Here is a 25,140-nt window from a genome sequence, read left to right on the forward strand (position 1 = left end):
ACACACCCAGCACATGGACGTGGCTGTATTTAGAGCAATACAGCTCCTGGCTGTGTGCTATAGTGCAGCCTGAGGGTCTAGACAGCTTGACTCCTGGTTATTCACACAAAGAGGAGGAGGTCCAGCGCCTGATGACAGAGCAGCAGTAGATTGGGTCTGATCACATCCACACCTGTCAACAGCGCAGCCATCAAACAACATCAGGCCAGCACTTTAGCCAATCAGCAACAAGCTTTTTAATGATATGTTCAACAAGTTGTTTTAATTATACACTCAAGACTCACTTCTTTTCATTATGGTGAGCTTCTCAATAACAGGATAATTAGCTGATCCAACAAGTCTTCAATGTTAGGGCTGATGTTGCACATTGTTTGTTTTTTTAACAAATTACTTAACTTTTAAACTGAGTTTCATTTTATATGATTTTAACATCTAAATTGTGAAATAATACAAATAGACAAGAAACCAATCTTTATTTTTTGCATTCATAAGGGTTTTATTTTGACCCTTCTGTTACCCTGTAAGGCTTTTTCATAGGAGACTATTTTGCCTCTGGTTAGTACTTAGTGGTTCAGTGTTTACTGCTTCGTCAATTATAGTTTGTCACAGAAGGTGGCTTACGTTTTGTTTCAGTATTGACAAGAAGCAGATAAATCTTAAGTAAATTACCCAAACCCACAAAGCCACTGGAAATTGAAACATTATATTTCTGTCAAAAGCAGTGAAACATCTTTTCATATACATGAAAAAGTTATATTAGTTTTTTAAGATTGAGATGAGATGTTTTTGACTAAGTTATGCCAAAAACATTACTAATCTGTAACTACTTAAATGTCTGCCAAATAATGTTTAATAATATCCAACTATATTTATATTTTTTAATTTTATTTAAATTGTGTTTTTGATTCAGTTAGATTTTTCATCTCAGTGGTCACCCTCACTTATTATTCACCTACACACATCCCTTCCCCATGACTTCTCTCTGGAGTTGGCAGCGGTCCAGCCAATGATCCATTATATAAAAGTCTCCATCTGCATTATCACGGGGAGCCCTCTGCCACTGGTTAATGGGGCATTCAGAAATACTTATACAATACCTGCTCATGTTCTTCAGTACTTCTGCGTCAGTAATAAGTAGTACTTTTTATAGAGAGTGGTTGTCTTAATAGTTCTGTTATGAATTTCTTGTAATGGGATGTAGACTCCTACAGTGGAATATATTATTTGTGGTAAATCTCTTCATTTCAGCGTGTATGCTGCATTGTGATGATGTAACAGGTTCTGCAGAAATGCTTTGTCTTGGAAAAAGGAGGGGGCAGTGAATCCCGCTGACGTTTCTGATTATCCCTCAATATTTTAATTTTAGTGCGTTTTATATGACCTCTGCACATTTCTAGGGACTGCTTATTCATTATGTTTTATGTGAATCATTATGTTTTATGTGAAAAATGCTTTTAGTGATATATTTGGTTTTGCTTTGTCTGGAATGTTAGTTTGACAACTTCTCTTGTATTTATTCAACTATATATGTGTGTGTGTGTGTGTGTGTATATATATATATGTATATATATATGTATGTATGTATGTATGTATATATATATATATATATATATATATATATATATATATATATATATATATATATATATATATATATATATATATATTATATTATATATATATATTATTTTTTTTTTTTTTTTTTTTTTTTTAGTTAGTTTGTTTTTTTATTAAAAGTAAAATCCCTTTACTGCTCTGTCCTGTTACTTAGCCTGGTGGCGTAACCGTAGCCTCTCCACTGAGTTCATTGAGTTTATTGCAAAACATTAACATCACCATTCACATTCAGGTGATTTACTCTCCAGAAAATGTATACTGGCATTTTTATCCAGTTTAAGATGTAATTTTAACAAACCTAAACTTGATCAATTGGAATTTTATTCAAATAAAATCAAATTATAGTCACAACTAACTCTTAAACAACTATACTAACTAATGTTTATTGTTTCCTTTTTGCCCACAGTTGTGCTTCCTGGTGTCCACATTCCGTGGGCGGGTCTTTTCAGATGACAGCTGTTCTGCATTGGCACTTTTTACTCATTACTTTTATCTGAGCCAGTTCTTTTGGATGCTTATTCAGGTAATAGCAGGTTTAAAATATTACATACACATTGTACATACTGTTCTCTGTGTAACTGTCTAATACACTTGTTAATAACAGGGATCTTGGTCATTCTGACTCCTTTTTACATAATGGGCTAAAACCTTATCCTAACCTAACCTTACTCCATATGCCCTTTTACAGAGGTCTGAAGGAGTGCATGGCACGACCCTGTAATCTCATGTGTCCTTTTCTTTTATGACGTGAACATACTAACATATATGTATGGCATATACCATATATGGTAGTTCTTATACCACAAAGGCAAAGAAAAAAGTCTAAGCCTAATCCATCAAAGAGAAAGAAATTGACTTATTGACCTCCTCAGAACAAGAATGTACTTCACTGAGTCCTTAAGAGACACGACCACATAGCATAATGCTTACCCCAGAATCATTATATGGGGTAGTGGCCTTTAGTGTTACACTGACATAATATAACATTTCTTTATTAATTTCTTTGTGGCCATACCTGCTTGTAAAAGCCTGATCCTGTCAGATCTCAGAAGCTAAGCAGGCTGGGCCTGGGTAGTACTTGGATGGGAGACCGCTAGGAATTCCAGGTGCCACAGTGGGGCGCCAGTGGCAAAAAACTGTTGTTGTGTCCTTAGGCAAGACACTTCACCCACATTGCCTAGTATGAAAGTAGTGTGAGAGATGGTGGTGGTCGGAGGGGCCAATGGTGCAGATTGGCAGCCTCGCTTCCATCAGTCTGCCCCAGGGCAGCTGTGGCTACAGTAGTAGCTTACCACCACTGAGTGTGGAGTGACTGAATAATGAACTGTAAAGCACTTTGGGTATCTTGAAAGGTGCTATATAAATGCTATCGATCAATCTTTCATTACCATGTTCTTTGAAATTATCATCCTTTACCCCCTTTTCCTCTCCATGCTCTCCACCTGCTCCACCTTTTGCTGTGTGGTTTCAGTCACGTCTCTAACAAATCAGGAAATTGAGCCTTTGTCATTTCCTACATGGGCTATTATAGATGTAGTCTTATAAGATTAAACTAAGTCATAAAGAAACCATACATATACGGGGGGATTTCTTCTATATATTACTGTTTACCAGACGACCTCTTACATACTTGGACGGATAAAGCCCTGGACCAAAGGCTTTCATGGGGTTTTATGGAGTGTTAGGAGCTGTACCAGAACAGAAGAGATGGGAGTAGTTGGTGTTAAAATCTGATTTTGTGGTTACAACAAAAATGGCTAAAACGGCTTTAATTTCTTGTCTAGTCTAATGTAATGAGCAGATATAATGTGACAAAGTTCTGTTTCCTGAAGGTAGTAGTCACATTTTTATTACTAACATCTGTCAACTATAAAAAATATGTCCTCCTATTTTCTGATCTATGTTATGTTCTTTCTTCATCATATGTTTTTTTTTTCATTCACACATGTTTAGCACACAAACCCTTCATATTTAGGCTACATTATTTTCTCAAACTGAAAACACTCAAGTGGTAAAACAGGAAGTGCTGTTTTCACTGTGTTTTCAAACTCCATACACCTTCATTAGAATCATATGAATAATTTCATACCTGGAATTGTCAATCTCTACTGAACAAAATTTAAAAGGTAGCTGTTAACTTGAAAACTACAACTACATGACATCACAAGGTGGAAAAGAGCATTTTGAGCTTTGGAGATGCAGACAGATTAATAATATAGGATTACTTAAGCATGTATGAATGAAACAAAACACAACACTAGGTATGTTTTTGAGGAGGTAACAGCATTATAACATGGTTTAAAGCTCACAAGAGGCAATTGTGTGTAAAATAGGACCTTTAAACTGACATATAACTTTCTTAAATTGTTTTGCTTGTTTCTTTTCTACATGGTTGGAACTCTTAAGTATAACTTAACGCTCCATTAAAATATATTGCAAAGCTCAAGTTCAATGGCTGCTACATAAACAAACCTTACTCATGTATGTCCCACATACAGGATTAAGCCCCTTCGATCGATCCCTTTTCAGCTAAGTGCTGCATATGAGAAGGTGCCAGCAGCTCCTCGACTTACCTCACCAAGACTTTAATCAATAAATGTGATGAGGATGTGTGTTGTGAGACAGGCATGCTTTTGTCTAATGCAGTCTAAGCTATATCATACATTGTAAATTTTGTGTTGGCTTAGTTAAGTTCTTAAATATTCTAAAAACAAACATGGTTAAAAGTAATACAGTCCACTCCACAAACTCTATTGCAACTGCAAAGGCAACAGCTCTGCACAATGTTACCCATAATGCATTTAGTGTTACTCACAGCCAAGAGGCAGTCCTTCTTTGTGACTGACACCACACTCCACCTCAGTGCTTTGAAGTTGTGTTTGCTGACTGTGTGCTTACACAATATAACGTCTTGAAGCAGAGAAGTTTATCTGAGGCTGAGGTCCCTTTGTATTGTAGATGAGGGACACTGACAAACAGCAGTGCTTTCATTGCAACACATTATCACACACAAAGACACAGTACACTTTTATAGCGTGGGATAATAGATAAACTTGAAGTCTTATTGAGGTTACATTAGCTGATTAAATTCATGACAAGGCCTCAAGTGTCTCATCAACAACTGGTGCTCAGAGTTACATAACACTGCCTGTTTTAGTGTTTGAAAGGCCATTGGATTACAAAGCAAATATAGCCATACAACTGATACATATACTGATAACAGTGTTTGTGTAACTGTGAGAATGTCAAATAAATACCAAGACTATTACATTTTTTCAGACCTTTACAAAAATGTTGCTGACATCGTGTTGTATAAGGTCTGTTTTGTCTCCCTTAGGCGGTGAACTTCTGGCAGGTGCTGGTGATGAATGATGAGCACACAGAGCGCCGATACCTGCTTTACTTCCTGCTGGGATGGGGCCTTCCCTCCCTCATTATTATAGTGCTGGTTATTGTGCTGCTGGGCGGCTTTGGCTGGACCATACACGCCACATACGGGCTTGTGCTAGAGGATGTGTGAGTATTTGTGCATTTTTAACTGTTGGTTCAGTTACTCCGTTGCTCAGACGATGGGGATTTGAACTTGAGACTTGAGTAAACAACTGAGCCGATGACATCACATCAGGAGATGGGCCGTCCAATCAAATGAATGAATGAATAAATAAATTAGTTTCAGTGTTTGCGTATGCCTCCACCCACAGAAACTTGAGTCTTTACGTTGAAGGTGGAGGCTGCTAAAGTAACATTCAAACTGTACACCTCTGTTTTAAGACAGGCACAATGAGCTAAAATTAGCCTCCCTGCAGCTAAACATAGCACATGAACCTAAACCTGTTGAACTGCCCGAAGGGCTAAAGATACATTTGTTTATCTAGTTTAAATATCATTATGAATCATAGAGAACTCTGAGGTCTTAAATTGTGTTTAAAATTAGTCTCGAGTCTTAAGTGGAGTGTTTATCATGGGAAAGCAACATACTGTTGGCCAGTTTGCTGGGTACAGCTTCCTACCAAATGTAAGCGGTCACATTTAAACTTGTGATTTTTGTTGTTGTTGTTGTTGTTTTAGTTTTGTCTTAATTTTAGCAAAACATGACATTTTATGTCGCAGGGTCTAGAGTGTAAGAATAGTGTGTGATTGGTCAAACATGTATCCACTTTTCAAAGTCCGCTCTTGCAGCCAATCAGAAACACCTGCCTGTGATCAGGGCATTTCTGCTCGATGTCACATAGTACTTGAAGTTGCAGTCACCACTGGAGGCAGCACACACTTGTTTTTTGGTTGATGTTGAACACAAGGCTGCAAATATACCTATGTATGCCAAAAAGAACTTTGAACAGTAGTTAATGCTATTAAAAACACATACAGAAAAAGTTGATTAGTTACACCTTTATTAAAGCCTTTTTCAAGAATATTTTTTCTAGTGTAATGCACTGAAGATGAGTACATCTCACTTGATATCAAATTCATTAGGTCCATTTGCTGCATTTCTCATGCTAAATTAAAACACCCAGAGCTCTCCTGTAAAGAGTTTTCCAGTAAACATTTCTTGACCTGTAAATGTAAACGTTTGGGTGAACTGAATATTCTTCTGGCTACATCACTGTGGACATACATTCACACAGCTCAAATGACTCTGTGAGCTCATCCCATGTATTGCCTTTAGAGCAAGTAAACGCGCATTTACTGACCCCAAAACAGATATACACCAAACAAATTATTTCAATAATAATATCTTTATTCTCAATGCAAAACTAAGCAATTACTAAACCTGGTTCTAAACCCTGACAAGCCTTATAATTTAGAAGTAGAAGAAACACTTAGCAGGTACCATGAACCAACAGGGAAACCGCAGATACCCCAGTTTTTAGTTTTTTGTACATAGATTTTCTCTCCTTTTGTCTCCACCATTTCCTGGGGGAAGATGATGTAATGCTTTATTTGGCATACCTCATGTTAGATTATGACTAGCAGAGCTCAAATTACCCAGCTGTAGTGAGACTCTGTAACTCTATCATAGATCACCCCAAACCAAAGGCACGGTTTGTTTTGTGACGCAGTCACAGTCTCATTTGATGTTGACTTTCTCAGAGACAGATTTATCTCCCTGAAACACAGCAAAGTTTCCCATAAAATATGTGAAATTAACCCCCTTGTGCAGTGTGTACAACCAACAATGTCTTGTGGATTGTACTGCGTTGTAGTAAATTGGGTTGGAGTTTGCAGGTTTTATCTGTACGCAGGCTCAAAGTCACAAGATTATTGCACCCATTTGTATGAACAGACATAAACAGAGTGTCATATAGCAATGCACATGGTGCAGTACTGCTTTACAATAAACTTTATGAGGGGAGAAACAAAATGTACAAGTGAAATGTTGGTTAATGCAAATTTGTATTTATTTATTTGTGTATATTTTAATTGTTTGTTTGTTTGTTTGTTTGTTTGTTTTGTTTTACAGATGCTTTATCCCAAACATCTACGCGGCTCTGTGCACAGCTGTTCTAGTGCCCTTAATCTGCCTGGTCACTGTGGTGGTCATATTCATTCATGCATATCAAGTCACAGACCAGTGGAAGGCCTACGATGACATTTACAGGGGACGCACCAATAGCACAGGTACTGCAAAAATTAACATAAATTTGATGTGTGCTCTACTGTAAACACTCAAAAGGAAAGAGAATGAAAAAATGACTTTTTTTTTTTTTTTTCAAATTTACTTTTTATTGAAAAAGCAGATTACATCTTGCAATGTGTAAAATGAAATCACACGTTCCTGCTTTTACATTTTTTAAAAACATATATAAACTTGGAACAGGTTGGGGAACCAGGGAACCTATTTCACAAATTAACAGAACATTGCAAATATAAAGTAGTTTTATATAAAGTCTGATCTCTCCATACTCTGTCCATACTCTCTACATACTCTCTACATACTCTGTCCATTTAGACCACATCTTGTAAATTAAGTCCAGCTGCACTTTCAATAAAAATGAAACCTTTTCCATTGTGTAGCTCTCTTGCACAATATCAATCAAGTTAGAAAAAAATTGAAACTAAAACTAAAATTCTATTCATATATAACCAAATGAGGTTCAGAGCTGCCTCAGAGTGTTGAATTTGTCTATGCAGTGCAGCCATTTATCATAAGGAACACTCTTATTGCTTGATTACCAGGGTAACAGGATAATTCTCTATGTGAATGAAAGAGTATGTTTTTGTTATTGTGTGCAGAATTTATTTAGGTCTCGATTCACCTCATTGAATTTCTGCACACTGTCAGTTGTTACCTTTAGCTTGCTGGCTTCTTCCTGTAGTTGGTGTGGTTGGCTGAGGACTGCTCACCTTGTCAATAGGGTCTGTATGGTCTGCTCTCACTCTCATGGCAATGTGAGATATAGCAGCTTTTCTGACGTCAGCCATGTTTGTCCTTTCAACAGATAAGCACTTAGCCTTTAAAAAGTAGGAATGCCTTTCAGCTTTTTACATCTAGACTAAAATCCATCTAAGTTAAGAGGCCCTTGATACTGAAAGTACTTTTGATAAGATAATGTAATTTATAACACAGGTTAATCTTTGGTTAAGATGTGTAACTTAATTGCTTGTCTTGCTGCTGACTGACTGAGATAAATAAACACATGTGATATGGAGGCTTGATTAGAGAAGACCAGGCTCAGCACATTTGTGTTTATACTGTAATTTAGTGTTCACAACTCCCTGACCCTTAAGAGAACTACTTTTCTGACGCCTGTTTGTCAGATAAGAGCCATGCCTCATATTGGAAATATTGAATTATATAATTTATTTTTCAATGGATTCATACATTCATACAACAATGAGTGAAATTATACCCTGTAGTCAAATTGAAGATCCATCATTATGGCCTTTTTGGTAAATAGAAATATTCCCTCATTTTCAAAATGTAATTGTTTGTTTTTTATTTATAATTTGAGCATCCTGCCTTTGCTATATTTCAGTGATCTACACATTACCTCATTATTTTCATTCAGTTGGTTGGCAACCTTTGAATTAGTCATTGAGAGGCAGTATTTGGTTCTGGAAACTGGTTCTTACTGTCGGAGCTCTTGTCTGTCTGCAGATCGGAATGTGCTTACAGAGCTGGAAAATATAGGAGGGGGCAGGAGATGAACACAGATGTGCACAAATTATTGTAATGCAACCACTGAGAGTTCTTAGGCCTAAACTAAACGATGCACATTTTCTCAGAACCTACTGCCTGGGAATCTAAGAAACAAGACAAACTGCCCAGTACAGAAATTATTTAAAGTCAAAAGAAATATAGGTCCATATAGATGCAGCTCATGCACAGGAAAGCCACCAGAGCTGGGGAAGTAGCACCTATGTGAGGAGTTTCTGTGCAAACCTGGGCCCTGTGCCCACTGTTTCCATCGTACTTGTGAACTGAACTCTGTCTGCACAACCACACCATAACTGCAACTACTGACATTCTATTCATCTGCAAGTTCAAAGTGGCTATTATTATATTTGGGTTTCCTTTATATTAGGGTCAGTCCGTATGATATCAGCCATTTTCAAGGAATCTCCCCTATGAGTCATCTCAGATTTGGCTGAAAAAAATTCTAAAATTACCAAATGAAAGAATTTTAGCTCAATCCCTTGAGTCATTCCTGAGTTATGGCCCATTGAAATTTTGGGGCCATAACATAACTTCATAGAAAATAGAGTTAGGAAGCTGATAATTTGTATTATTGTAGATTCTTGGTCATAGATTCGGAATCTGTCAAATATTGGGTATCTTTATTAAGCGGGGCGCTGTGGGCCCCCAAAATCTCACATTTGGTTGCTGCTCAATTTTTATTTTTATTTTTTTTCAATTTTTCAGATCCAAGATCTATTTACTCCCAGCAGATATTTACAAACTAACTGTTGAACCTGAATATTTGAGAGAATGACCATTTCTGACAACAATCTCACACTTTTCTGATCTTTCATGTGGATGGTGTAGAGTCCCAAATATGGTCACAGCCCAAATGTGATCTTTTTGGCCCCTTCTTTGGACCCTCGGTTCGCCATGTGGGCACAGTTAGATGTTGATCAAATTTTTACCAGAGAAACTTTGGCATATTCTGTTTAGTTTAAAGTAATAAAAACATCTACTATTACCTTCCTTCATTTCAAATGGAATTTTTGAAAATGAGCTCTCACAGGTCATATTCTCTACACCATCCACATGAAAGATCAGAAAAGTGTGAGATTGTTGTCAGAAATGGTCATTCTCTCAAATATTCAGGTTCAACAGTTAGTTTGTAAATATCTGCTTGGAGTAAATAGATATTGGACCTGAAAAATTGAAAAAAAAAAAATTGAGCAGCAACCAAATGTGAGATTTTGGGTTCCCACAGTGCCCCCCTTAATAACCCAATATTTGACAACCGGTTCAGAATCTATGACCCAGAATCTACAATAATACAAATTATCAGCTTCCTAGCTCTATTTTTTGTGAAATTATGGTCTCTCAAACATGCTTATAAATTAAGGCTTCCGAAAAAGTGAGCATTGCCCCAAAATTTCAACGGGCCACAACTCAGGAACAACTCAAGGGATTGAGCTAAAATTTGAGATTCTTTCATCTGGTGATTTTTTTTTTAAATTTGAAATTTTTTCAGCCAAATCTGAGATGGCTCATAATGGAGGGCGGCTGATTTTATATGGACTGACCCATTACTTATTTGTACATTTCACATATAATGACATCAGATTTGCTTTATTTTTAACAACTAGGAAATAAGAATTAAACCAGCTAACTTACTCAATTAACCCAAGGACCAGGTTCCATCTGTAAAGTTTGAAATATCCATACAGTGTTAATTTTTCTACAAGTGTGATAGACTCTGTATAAGATGTGAATTTTGACACTTCTAAATAACCTATTAAATAGTACTTTCCAGACAGTAAGTTGTATGTAAGTAAGCGGTTATGTAGCTTTCTTCTGTGTGATGACGAGGGCCACTGCTGTTTGTCTTCTCATTATTTGTTCTGCTTAAATCAAGAACACAAAATATCTTCCCTGCTTTTGTCAAATAATGATTTGAATAATAATATTTTAAAACAATTGTTTTGCAGAAGTGCCGTTGGTCCTCCTTTTGTTCCTGCTCATCTCCATTGTGTGGCTGTGGGCGGGGCTTCATATGGCCTACCGATACATGTGGATGCTCACTCTCTATGTGATTTTCACCTGCCTGCTGGTAAGATTTATAACAAGTCACTAACTATTTGATGTTGCTTTTAAGTAAGAAAAATCTGTTACTAATTGATACTAGATCTAGTATCGAAACTACAGTTGATACTAATTTGATTTGTAAGAATCAATAATGAAAAAAACATAAACAAACATAAACAGGAGAAAAATTTACCTTTCCTGAACAGTTTTAGAAGGATCTTGAGTTTTATCAAAACTACTATATGACCATATGATATAATAAGAAGGTACAATTATTTTGCATTAAAAAATGTATTTGTCTTATCATGGCAATACTAGTAGCTTGTAATATTACTTGTAAATATTATCGTTAACATTAACAAGGAATTAACAAGAACTAGTGACTAGAAAGCAGGACCCATCATCTAAAATATTCATGTTTCGGTCTGGTGTATGTTTGCCTGCAGTCTCCATTGTCAGTGTAGAAAGTGATGAAGGCTACTTGGCTCCCTCTGAAGTGCTGTCTCTGTGACTCCATTAGGGCCCTTACACACCTGTTGCTCACTCCATACACTCTAAATTTAGTGCCCTCTCCTCAGTGTTTTATCCTGACTTTGAGTTGCAGTAGATAAAAGGACGTGCCAGATTACTTTATCACCAAATATCTTTTCACAGCTGGCCTTGCTCTTTTATAGTACTCTCAAACTTCAAAGCCTTACATAACACACTATCTTGGATGATTAAAGCTGATCTCCTTATTGAATCTAGTTTTCCAGATTGTGATGTAAGGGTACCAAGCACATGTTGTACACAGACAGTTAGAGGAAATGCATTAGTTCAAATATAAAGTGTCAGTATCTGAAACCTATTTTATGCTTGCAACAGTATAATAGTTCTTGGTATAGAAAATCGCAGTGCTATTTGTCTCACCACAACTGGCACACAACATTCTTTTGGGACATGTCTCAATGTTTTCTGTGGTAAAATTCTATGAATGAGCTTACGAGGAATTTCCTTTTTCTATGCTTACTACAGGCTTATCTTATCTCATTCTTAGATACATGGTTTGGTTGAAAAGTGTGGATTAATATGTCTTTGATTATCCTTAATAATATGTACCATCCACATGTCAAAATAACAGTGTAGTGTTATTCACTATCTCCTGTATCTAGCAAACAGAAGTGAAGTCAGCACCAACAGTTGATGTCGCACTTAGCACACTCTCATGAGAGTTTGTCCACTGTGTAATGTGGTCATAGCTCAACATTGTGCATCTGTGAGGTCCCCTAAAATATTGCTGGTTTACAGTAGCTCAGGTGGAGTTAGAACTGGTTTTCCATGAGCAGGTTGCCAGTCTGATTGTTGTTTTTCCAACTTAGATCAGTTAATTCTTGTTAATGAAAGATACATTAGCGTCCTTGCAGCGTATGAGATGCTATGCTACAGTCCATTATTCAGTGCCTCTCCACACTTGATGGCAGTAAGATATAGTCACAGCTGTCTTGGGGCTGAGCAGAAAAAATTTGGCTTTTAATCTGCACCAATCACATTCACACATAAATTAGAAAGTGGTTAAGTGTCTTGCCCTAATCTGATTTGAATGTGTAAAGTCAGAAAGTACAGTAAAAATATTAATCTTAAAATATTCTGCCTCGTACATACTACTACTTTCTAAGACATAGACTTTCTCATTGCCTCGATTCAGAATACACACTTTTTTAATACTTTATTGATATATAATTTTGGATTTGCCAAGTAAACTTTCTAGAAAAAGTAAGGTACTAACCTATGATTGTTTATCGAAAAACTTGGACAGAAACTAATAATGTTTGTTTTGTTCATGCTGTGAATTTTCCGTTAGTCGATTTTTCCATGTTCTTGTTTTCGTCGTGTGGCACCTTTCCCAACAACACCTGATAATTAGACTTTGTTAAGCAGCTGCAGATGTTACATCTCTGACCATGCCTTGTTTGCACTGTTGAAGAAAACAACCTTTTCCTCACGTGTTCATTAGTTTCTGCTTCGATAAAATTTACACTTGAAACCGAAATAAAGTTCAGGTAATTTATTTATTCCAATATTAGAAATTCATACTTATACAAGGAGTCTGTGCTGACAATCTCATGCAGAGACTTAATGTTTTACGCCTATACAATGACTTTCATACACAAACTATAGTGGGAGGCTACCATGGTTTAGACTTAGCGCCTCTTCGTTGGTGCACAGGCCAGCCAGGCCTCTTGGCACGTTGCACAGTCCAATCAGACTCCATCCAGGGTGTTATCTGGCTACCAAGTCATGACATCATCTCTATCAGTAGTTCTTGTCCTATTTAGTTAGTTTGCTATTAGATTAATTGGAATATCATGCATTTGTTTTGACATATATCTATGAGTCTCACAGCTGTGATCAGAGCTCTCATCTTCAAATGACCTCTGTACAATAATGAACTATAAAAGTGATTATACAAAATAGCTAAGCCTAGCTATTTATCCTAACAGCACCACAACTGGCCATAGTAAAAAAAAAAACTCTCCAACTTCTTAGACCGCTACATTCAAAATCATAATGTTCTCCCAGTATTAATTACATTATAACAAATTAAGACCATAATTATTTCACAAGATCCACACCCCCATTTTCTGCAGCTTAAACCTTATTACAGTGTTATCACAGGCAACATCACAGGGTCATTTCCTGTTATATGCCCTCAGAATGCCCTGCTTCCTTGTTCAACATGGTGATAAAAATAGACTCTTTGACTTCATGGAAAATAAAAGTGCAATAGTTTTATATAGGGCTTTTCTAGATGCTCACCGTTGCTTTACCATTTTGTACTATAGTCATTCATTCTATACTCTGTGGTAGCTGCTGCACTAACGAATGCTAATGTATGCCATCAGCATTTACAAACTGGTATGATTATTCTACATTGCATTTGTATTAGATATGCAGGCTTGCATACTTATAGTAGCACAACCCAGTACTTAGATTCAAATATTAAAAGTTTATTCAGGCCATTTCAACTTTATTGAAACACACAGAAATCATGATAAACAACAGTTATCATAGTAGTTGTATACATCTTTTTGTCACTATTTATTTATCTGTCTATCTGCTGTTTTATTCATTTTTTTTGTTGGGGTTATCTTTGAAAAAAAAACTGAAAAAACAGCTATGATGTTTAGTACACATACTATGTAACTTGCTGTTGAAAAAAAAAATGTCAGCAGTTACTACCCGAATTCATTGGCAGTGTACTCGAGTCTATGTATCCTCTATCAACTAATATGTTGCTAGCCTTGCAGCACTGATCCTCTGCTCCCCTGTGTTTTCCGTCTGTAGCGATTGGTCTTTTTGAGTGATCAGAGAACACTTATATAACAGGCCTATAGTAGTAAAACCTGTCCCTCCTGCTCCACAGGCCACTAACAATGTGTGCTAATCACCATAACACTATGATGGACCTGTCTCCTCAAAAGGCAAGGCAAGGCAAGTTTATTTGTATAGCACAATTCGTACATTCAAAGTGCTTTACAGAATAAGAAAAAACATTTAAATCACAATAAAAATATATCAAAACATAAATAATCATAATAAAATTAAAGATTAAAATTTAAAAATTAAAAGAGAGAGGGGGATTAATTACATAAATTAGAGAGAAGTGGGCGGAGTGAAAACCTTTCAGTCATATGCACAGCTAAACAGAACCGTCTTGAGACTGGATTTAAACAGCATCAAAGTAGAGGCCTGTCTCACATGTTCAGGAAGACTGTTCCAGGTTTTAGCTGCATGAACCTGAAATGCTGACTCCTCATGTTTAGTCCTGACTCTGAACACCAGCAGGAGGCCGGTCCCTGAGGTCCTCAGAGTGCGAGATGGTTCATGTGACACTAACATGTCACAGATGTACTTTGGTGCTTGGCCACGGAGAGACTTGTAGACAAGCAGAGCTGCTTTAAAGTCTATTCCATGAGCCACAGGAAGTCAGTGCAGAGATCTGAGCACAGGACTTATGTGCTCGTACTTTCTAGTTCAAGTTAGGACCTGAGTTGCAGCGTTCTGGATGTACTGCAGCTGTCTCACAGCTCTCTTGGAGAGGCCTGTAAGCAGACCATTACAGTAGTCTTACCTACTGGAAACAAATGCATGGATACATCTCTCTGAGTCTGATTTAGACAGTAAACCTTTGATTTTTCCTGTTTTTAGATGGTAAAAGGCTGCAGATGTTATTGATTTGATGTGGCTGTTAAAGATTAAGTCCATTATTACCCCGAGATTTCTTGCCTAACTTGAAGGTTTTAGAGAGAGAGACTGAAGGTGACTGTTGGCACTGTCTCTGTTTCTGTGGACCAAACACTATGACTTCAGTCTTGTCTGAATTTAGCTGGAGAAAGTTGTTTTGCATCCACACACTGATCTGTTGGATGCAGTGGCAAAGTGAGTCCACTGGTCTATAGCCCCCTGCTGCCAGTGAGACATAGATCTGAGTGTCATCTGCATAATTGTGGTAGGACACATTATTGCTGCGTATTAACTGGCCTAGTGGCAGCATGTAGAGACTGAACAAAAGGGGGCCCAGGATTGACCCCTGAGGCACCCCACAGGTCAGGGCCATGTGATCTGAGACACAGTTTCCAATTTCAACAAAATACTTCCTGTCTTCTAGATAAAACTTGAACCAGTTTAGTGAAGTACCACAGATGCCCACCCAGTCCTCTAGTCTCTGTAAGAGGATCCCATGATCGACAGTGTAAAAAGCAGCACTGAGATCTAACAGGATCAAGACTGAGACTTTGCCTGCATCAGTGTTCAGGTGGATGTCATTTGTCACCTTGATAAGAGCAGTCTCAGTGTTGTGGTAGGCTCAAAAACCTGACTGGAAAACATCAAAGGAGTTGTTTATTTGGACAAACTTAGTAAGCTGTTGGTAAACAGCTTTTTCAAGGACTTTGCCAAAAATGGCAGATTTGAGGTGGGTCAGAAATTGTTCAGTACTGTGGCATCAAGACCACTCTTCTTTAGGAGAGGCTTAATGATCGCAATTTACAACGCTCTTGGGAATGTTTCAGATTGAAGTGACATGTTAACGATGTGAGCTAGAGGTGAAAGCAAACTGTTGAGGACGGACTTTAGAAATCTAGTGGGTAACATGTCAAGGCAGCATGTACATGAACTCAGACTGGTAACGACCTCTAAGACAGTTTTGTCAGTTACAGGTACAAAGTGACTCAGCTCTAAGTGTCTCTGTGGCTGCATGCTTGTTATTTGTGTTGTGGAATTGATGGCATTTTTGATGCCCTGAACTTGTCATTAAAGAATACTGCAAACTTATTAGGCAAGGCAAGGCAAGTTTATTTGTATAGCACAATTCGTACACAAAGTAATTCAAAGTGCTTTACAGAATAAGAAATACATTAAAACCATAATAAAAACAAATCAAAACATAAATAATCATGAAGATTAAAATTAAAAAAGAGAGACATAAATTGGAGAGAAGAGTGCAGAATGAAAACCTTTCAGTCATATGCACAGTTAAACAGAAATGTTTTGATTACACTTAGATGTGGAAATTAGTTCTAACGGCAGGTGAGCTGGAGGGTTTGTTAAACTGTCAACTGTTGCAGACAGGACACGAGTGTTGTTACTGCAATTTCCAGTAATGTCTGAAAAGTACCTCTCTCTTGTTCTACCCAAATTGTAGTTGTACATATGCATCTTTTCTTTGTAAATCTCATAATGAACCTGGAGGTTTGACTTGCTCCATTTACACTCGGCCCTCCGGCACTCCCTTTTCTGTACCCTGACTGAGTTATCATTCCTCCACAGAGCTTTTTGCCTATCTTTAACCATTTTAACCTTTATTGGAGCAATGGCATCCAGAACATTCAAGACACTCAAGGTCACAGAGTTCAACACATCATCAACATTAGAACATGAGGCTATTTCAAAGTTTATCATTTCCATGAACAGTGCACTTGTGTTATCATTTATGTGTCTTCTTCGAACAAATTTACGACCAGCTGGGAATAACAGACAGGTCAGAAATGATCAGACAGAGCAAAATCAACCACACTGACATTTGAAATATTTACACACTTCGTAATGAGCAGGTCCAGAGTGTGCCCTCTGTTGTGAGTGGGCTCACTGACATGCTGAGTCAGACCAAAAGTTTCAAGGACAACAATGGACAACTCTTTATCATTTTTGTCACACACATTATCCACATGTACATTAAAATCACCTGTAATGACTAAACCATCAAAGTCTGTGCATATGACTGAAAGCATCTCAGTAAAATCATCAATAAAACTTTGACAGTGCTGAGGAGGTTTGTATATATATATATATAAAAATGTGTTTCTGCGCAGTATCTTTGCTGTTCCCAGTACTGCACTTTTCTGGACTGAGATGTCCATTGTTTTTCCCGGTATCTGTTGAAGCCACTCTTCCAGTTTGGGGGTTACAGCCCCGAGTGCTCCGATCACCACAGGCACTACTGATGCCTTTACTTTCCAGGCTCTCTCCAGCTCTTCCTTGAGCCCCTGGTATTTCTCTAGCTTCTCGTGTTCCTTTTTCCTGATATTACCATCGCTTGGTATTGCGATGTCCACCACCACTATGTCTGGTTGGTTCGCCATCACCATTCTGTCAGTCTGTATCTGGAAGTCCCACAGGATCTTGGCTCGGTCATTCTCCACAACCTTTGGAGGTGTTTCCCACCTTGATCCTGGGGTTTCCAGCCCGTACTCTGCACAGATGTTTCTGTACACTATGCCCGCCACTTGGTTATGTCGCTTTGCCTTGTGTTCATTTGGGCCATGATCTTATCTTTCAGGTCAGTCGCTGCCTCGCTCAGCGTGATACTTATTGGGGCTTCGTACCCAATCTCTGGTTGGGGAGTTGGTGTCAACTCCCCTCTGACCTGGCACACTGGTTCCCCCTTGCCGTGGAATTTGTGTTGTACCTCATCAATCTCTAGTTGTGATAGCAGTTGCCGTTTGTAGATGTTGGAACACTGAGCTACTAGTTGTTTGGCCGTTAGCTTGGACTGTGGGTATCATAATAACCATTTCTCCCACATCCTGTTCATGTAACCCCTCTGCCTAGGGTTACTGTAGTAGTAGCATTCCAACAGAGCCTTGTTCTTGCATCTCGCCCATTTCTTACAGGTAATGTGAACAAAATTTCTCTGATTAGACAGTCTAACTGTCCTTCTGTAAACCTGCCTATGTGTTGTAACTGGAGATATAGCTCCATCGCAGGGCCCCAGCCTGATATTACCTTTATCATGACTGTATGTCCTGGGATAGCAGAGGCCCTGTGCATCCTAGTTTTTGGTGATAGCAGCTCTGGGGTAAGGTGGGGGAGTGCAAGCAGGGAGATTTTGAGTGAGGGACCAGGTGAGGGCCAAGGAGGTGGAGTAGGGTGGGGTTTGGGTGAGGCACCAGGTAAGGACCAAGGAGGTGGGGCAGGCGGGCGTTTGGGTGAAAGATTAGAGGGGAGAGCTGAGAGGGCCTTTAGTGGTGAAACGGGCACAGTTTTGTATGGGGGAGAGTTCAACATAGTTGATGTCAGAAACCTTGGCTGTGCTATGTTTGGTGTGAGAGGAGCCATCTTGATTCCCGATCTGATAAGGCTTTCTAGATGGTTGGGAAGGGCTAGGAGAGTGAAGAGTCTGTTGATAGAGTAGATGTAGCAAAAGGGACTCCAGGCTGGTATGTGGACAGGGAAGGTGATGGGTGTGCTCCTGGGTCTGAGACCGCTGCTGATGCTGGTAATAATTCCTTCACTGGGGGAGGGGGGGGTGATGCTGACTCATTCTCTGGGGGAGGGGGAGGTGGTGCTGCTGCTGAATTGTTGTCTGGGGGAGGGAAGGGTGGTTGTGACAGTGGTGGTGCTGTTGATGGTGCTGACACACACCACACCCGATATACACACACACACACACACACAGATGCACACACACCTGCAGCTTCAGAAGATCATTTAAACCAAAGGGCCATTAACGTTATCAGCAAAACATACACTACATGTAATTACACAGGCCTGACTATTTAGAGACTGAAACATCGTGCTCTCCAATGTTCTCAAACACTGATGAAAGGGAAAGTAAAACAAAGCAGCCTCAGTCATGTTGAGATGGTTTGTATCTTCTATTATTATTAGTGTGACTGGGTTCTTTTGTGCTTATAAAAAACAACTATACACAAGGTTATAGCCAACAAAGCAGCAACCAACTTTTCTGTCATGAAAATTGAAAACTAAAACCGTAAGTATCAATTTGTATGTATTGAGAAAGGAATGGGAAACTTTGATATTTAGTTTAAACGTTTTATCTACTTTTTGATCTTGTATCTCATCAAGACACACACCCGGTATGCTATCTGTAATTATGGTCTATTGGTTGTGTTTAATGTCTCATAGTGCACTTTGAGCTTTTTGCACATGTTTTTCCAGTGTGGTTTTTAACTACTAGTACATATGGAAAATAAACTAAATTAACCAATAAAAATATAGTCACAAACATAATGTTTAAATGGACTGACCTGTCAACCCAAAGACTCTAGGATGCTGTAAAGAATGAAAGATTATGTTTATGCCCATTACTTACACACCTCATTCATTCATTTATCTAAATTATAGCTCTCATGTATTTAATGGTGACATCAAACTCACCCTCTTGTTTGTGTATCTGTGAATGCCATCATTTGTAATGGGCATTGTGAAATACAGGACAGCCCTGTGGTATTTAACACCTCAATGTTTTTGGGTAATTCTCAGCAAAGTGTTGTTGATTGAAAGGATTTGGTAATGACAAGGAAATAGGAAAAGAAGGAATACCAGTGTATGTGGTATTGGTGGCATCTTAGTAGATAGACTGTCTTAATTGTCTGTTTGTCAATGGTATCTCAATGATACCATTGACAAACTTACATTTAACTGTTTTGTGTGGTTTTTTTTGTCCCTCCTAGGGCCTGTATGTTTTTGCTATCTACTTTGTCATGCACAACCAGCTCTGTTGGCCCACTAAAGCCAGTTACACAGTTGAAATGAGTGGCCATGACAGTTCTGACTCTGCCTACCCTGGAGGAGGGCCAACGTCTATAGGGGGCGACATCAACAAATCAACGCAAAACCTGATCAGCGCAATGGAAGAGGTACAATTCATTTCTCTAAAGCATTAGTGACAAGTGACAAGTATACTTTCTAATATTGTACAATTGTGCACTGTGTGAATGACAAAGATTTACATAAATTGACTGTAGGTTCACATATCTTGCAAAAAAATTAATACATTACATGGTGCAACATACATACTAGATAATGTATTTGCTGCTGGAGCCCCCTAGATTTACATTAAATGTAGATATCATTTTTTCATCTACTTTACGTGACAGAATCATTATATTACGTACTTTACTTATCTACTTACTTTCACATTTCTTACATATTTTACATTTCTCATTTCCCCTCAGTTCATACTTCAGATAGGCATGATTAAACAGGGAACACTTAAAGCGCCATCTCATGTTCTTATGTAACGTGTGTAAAATTGTACATGTGTTAAGATACTGGCAGGTCGTCATGCCCACAGGCCTACATAATGGCCTTTCACCTTGGTCTCATGTTAACTCAGACTACTCTACAAGGATCAAGATGGTGGGTAGGTTTAACTTACTCTTGGGAACAGAGTCCACCAGGCTGAGCTACCCCCTAATATTATTTTATTAATGAGAGATCTACTTTGAGCATTTCAACTTTCCAAAACATAACATGACACAGAAAATGTTAAGTTTAAGTTTAGTTTGAAATTAAGTCTAATTTTTAACAAAATTAGCCTAAAAAGAATGACAAGTGATTAATCAAAAATAATCCACTTATGCCAGTGTTTGAACACAGATGTGTGATAAAAAGTGCCTGGTGGAGCTTGGTATGCCTTCGTATGAACTGTGCCTGCCTCTAGGACTTGTACAACTCACTTTTCACATTGAGATTTAGGCATGTATTTTGAATCAGCCTAAATTATAGATAGATCACTAAAGAACATACATTTTATTGTATGAAAAGAATTTATGTCACATTATTTTGAAATTTTTATTCATAAATCTAGACCGCAAAGGACTCTCTCTGAGTCAATTAATGCTGTTTAGTGAAACCCTAACCCCCTGACCGTCATTTACCCCATGAACCTGCAGTGACCCTCCGGTTTGGCCCTAAACTTCTGGAGTGTACTCTGGTTGACCCTAATTCTACACAAGGGGCAATTACACGGATCATCGCCATGGCAATAACTCATTTAAATAGATAATTACAATGTTACACACCATAGCTATTTTATACACAGTAATTTTCACTAACTAGTACTGGGCTTGTTTCAGGTTGCAGCTGATTGGGAGCGTGCCTCTCTCCATCCTGGTAGTGAGCCCAGTGTTGTGTACAAGTCCAGTCCAGTGATGGGGACATATGGGTCAGACGGAGGCTTCATCAACACACACCTGGTGACCGGAGACGAGGAGTCCCAGGAGTTTGATGACCTCATATTTGCCTTAAAGACTGGTGAGAAGCACACCCAAGTTCAATAGTTACATAGAAGTTCTGTGATTTAAATAATAGTCTAAAATAATCATTCCCAACCTTGGATTCTCAGGGAGTCCCCAGGGGTTCTTAGAAAAGAAGTCCAAGCTAGATTATAAGAATTTTTATGGAGGCATGACATGTTAATTGCCTCTATGAAGTATTATATAACCATTACCATTTACAAACGTAAAAGTGGTACGTATTCAGTTACTTGAGGAAAAGGTACATTATTAAATGCTATTGATAATTAATAAATCCTCTCTTGACATTGAGGTGAGTTTTCTTGTATTTAATTTTGCCTTTGAGGAATAGATAAAACTACAACTGATAATTATCTTGGTGTTGAGCTGAGACTTGAGATAGACACCTTCTGCATTCAAATGGATAATGTGTCAAAATAACTTAGCGGTAACTATGTTTTGAGACTTTACTATGCTATGAGCCAGTTAGCATGCATCACAGAGCAACAACACTGGTCACCAAGGAGACAGTCAAATGAAAAGTCCAGTTCAACAGGTGTGTATTAAACAGAGTTAGTGGTGTTAATAAAATTGGATTAGGCCACGGATCAAGTTGCACCAAATGGATGGTAAACTACAGCCGCTCTAACCTCCTCCCATTGTCCTTGTCATGTCTGAGGTGACTGCATGGGCTTTCTCTTGTGTAAACATGTCAGCCCAACTTTTTGGCTCCTGTGACCTTTCCTCTGTTTTCTAAACATCTGTTGTTTAGAATTTAAATTACAAGCAGGCTGTGGTAAACATGTGTGTGTTTTGAGACTGTTTTTTTTTTAGCACGTTTTAACCAAATGAAAACTATGGCATTCTCTTGTGTATGTTATCGACTTCTTGTCTGACCACTATCTCCACTCCTACCACTACTACTACTACTACTACTACTACTACTACTGCTACTGCTACTGCTACTACTACTACTGCTACTACTACTACTACTGCTACTACTACTACTACTACTACTACTGCTACTAATACTACTACTACTACTACTACTACTACTACTACTACTACTACTACTACTACTGCTACTACTACTACTACTACTACTACTACTACTACTACTACTGCTACTACTACTACTACTACTACTACTACTACTACTACTACTACTACTACTACTACTACTACTACTACTACTACTACTACTACTACTAATAATAATAATAATAATAATAATAATAATAATAATAATAATACTGTGTTGTCAAAGCCTGATCCTGTCAGATCTCAGAAGCTAAGCAAGGCTGTGCCTGGTTAGTACTTGGATGGGAGACAGTGGGACGGCAGTCACAAAAACTGTTGTTGTGTCCTTAGGCACCCATATTGCCTTGTATGAAAGTTGTGTATATGTGAGTGATGGCAGTGGTTGGGTGGGCTAATAGTGCAGATTGGCAGCTGCACTTTCATCAGTCTGCCCCAGAGCAGCTGTGGCTACAATAGGCTTACTACTACTGGGTATAGAGTGAATGAATAATGATCTGTAAAAGCATCTTTGTGACATAAGTCTGTGAAAAGCACTATAGAAAAAAAAAAACTTACTTGCTTGCTTGTTTACTTACTTACTACTACTATTATTATCTTCACTTCATGCCAAAATTAATGTAAATATTGGTTCTCTTTGGTTTAAATAGTAGAATGTATTTTAGGCTTGATTCTGTGTGCTCCACGTTATTCACAATTGCCAAGTAAAAAGGACAGAAAAGACAGGTCAAATGTGTTTATAGACTTCACTCTTGACCTATGGCCTCGCTCTTATATAGCTACATATTAAACTGAATTTGTAACCTGGTTTTAATCTTAAGAAGTCTGCAGTCATGACCATAATCAGAATTACGTAATCCAGGATCACTATAAGGGGTCAGTAAGTAGAAACAATAAGGCTCTTTTCTCTTTCAGTCTGGTCAACCATTAACATGTATGATAGTCGACACTATGTGATGGGACAGTTAGCGTTCAAGGTTTTAGTGCAATAATGCATTATACTGTGCAAAATACAGGACAGACATTGGAAGGAGGCACTATTCATTAATAGTGAGACATTGCCCAGATCTACAGTAGGATTCAATCCAATCCGATCCAACTTTATTTTTAATGCACTTTAAAAGCAACACAATTTGCCAAAGTCCAGTACACAACAATAATTATAAAAGATAATAAAATAGGCACAGATTACAAAAAAGACACATAAAACACACCAGACACTAAAACACTAATCATAGTGAAACACTTAATTGAACAGGTGAGTTTTAAGGTATGATTTAAAAACTAAAAGTGACTCAGTCTGTCTAAGGTGCAGAGACAGTGCATTCCAGAGCTTTGGAAAAGGGAAGGAGTGGTCTCCTAAGTTTTCTCGTCAAACCATTCAGCTAGACTAGTACAAAATTAAAACAATTTTATATCTCCTCTCTCTCTCTCTGTCTGTCTGTATGTCTGTCTGTCTGTCTGTCTGTCTTTCTCACACACACACACACATGCACACACATGCACACACACGCGCACACACACACACACACACACACACATATATATATTGTAGTGTAAGCACCTTGCATGCATGTGCCTGTAATACTGTAAACTAAATATCCAGAGCAGATGAGTCACAATATTTGCATTTAAGTTTGGATGAGCTTAAATGCAGTTTAGCTTTGCCTCATTGTAAAATTTCCCTCTGACGTCAAAGCACCCATCTGTAGCTCGTTACCTCAGCTAATCAGATAGGGCACAGTCAGACTCTCTCATAATCTATACATTATGAAACACAGGCTGAAGTTGCTGGAGGTTACATAATTTCATCCACTCTCCACCAAATGCTGTGACACTAATCTGAATGGTATGAGATTTTCAGGGCTTGAATCATCTGTCACACATTTCTTGGTACCATTTTATAATAATTCTAATAAATATATAATATTCTAATATATAGTATTCTAATATATTCTAATATAATATTCAAATAAATATAAATAATCATGGGTTAGCTTTTTTTTTGCTCTACATGTAAAGTGTTCTAAAGTATCTATATACTAATTTTTTTGCTTCTCTTTTAGGGAGTGGCCTCAATATGAGCGATAATGAATCAATCCCTGGAAGTCACGATGGTGGAAGTGTCTCCAACTCACAAATAGTTGAGTTGAGACGAATTCCCATTGCAGATACACACCTGTAACCTGTTCACCTCACTGTGTTCCTCTATGAAAGAAACTACTCCAGTATTTTTGTACATTACATTTGCACTAAAACTTTGTAAATGTTTTTCAATAGGGCATTTTTATAGATGTTTGATAATGTTTAATGTATATTTGAACCTGAATTAATTTTCTAAAGTTTTGTATGTATATTTAGTTGTCTTATAGGGCCTAGAAAATACAGAAAGCACTGCTTTGTCTTAATATTGTGTAGCATTGTTAATAAATAATTCACTGTATTTTACTTTCTGCTTAGTAAGTTCTTACTTTCGATACTGACTTTGAGATGGGTGAGCTTTTTATTGTTGATTGTGCAACAGACTTTCTTCAGAGGTCAAGAGGTCAAGGGTTTGTGTGACATCCATATTTTGACAGGAATTTCACAAACCCACTCCACTGTCTGAGAAGGCCAAGGTGAGGCCTGAAGACTCCATTGTGCTTGATAAAACTCATACAAACTCAGTAAATACTATTACTATTTTGATCATTCTTAATTACGATGGAGTGTGTGTGAATATACAAGTTTGTCTTCTTTTTAAATTTGATTGTAGCTTGGAAC

The 25,140-nt window shown here is 37.9% G+C and overlaps 1 protein-coding gene and 1 pseudogene across 1 annotated transcript in view; both read left to right on the plus strand.

Moving 5' to 3' along the window:
- Window positions 1-24,919, plus strand: part of adgrv1 (adhesion G protein-coupled receptor V1) — a 75,378-nt gene extending 50,459 nt beyond the window's left edge. The window contains exons 88-94 of the mRNA XM_055162094.1: window positions 2,024-2,140; window positions 4,955-5,133; window positions 7,079-7,236; window positions 10,723-10,844; window positions 19,774-19,959; window positions 21,181-21,358; window positions 24,444-24,919. Of these exons, the coding sequence (XP_055018069.1) occupies window positions 2,024-2,140; window positions 4,955-5,133; window positions 7,079-7,236; window positions 10,723-10,844; window positions 19,774-19,959; window positions 21,181-21,358; window positions 24,444-24,562 (1,059 nt within the window). The 3' untranslated portion in view covers window positions 24,563-24,919. The remainder of the gene's footprint in view (window positions 1-2,023; window positions 2,141-4,954; window positions 5,134-7,078; window positions 7,237-10,722; window positions 10,845-19,773; window positions 19,960-21,180; window positions 21,359-24,443) is intronic.
- Window positions 2,619-2,735, plus strand: LOC129411407 (5S ribosomal RNA; annotated as a pseudogene).
- Window positions 24,920-25,140: the final 221 nt, after the last annotated feature.

Source organism: Boleophthalmus pectinirostris, unplaced genomic scaffold (assembly GCF_026225935.1).
Source record: "Boleophthalmus pectinirostris isolate CB_2022bp ecotype Guang Dong unplaced genomic scaffold, ASM2622593v1 HiC_scaffold_4, whole genome shotgun sequence".
NCBI classification, from domain to species: domain Eukaryota; kingdom Metazoa; phylum Chordata; class Actinopteri; order Gobiiformes; family Gobiidae; genus Boleophthalmus; species Boleophthalmus pectinirostris.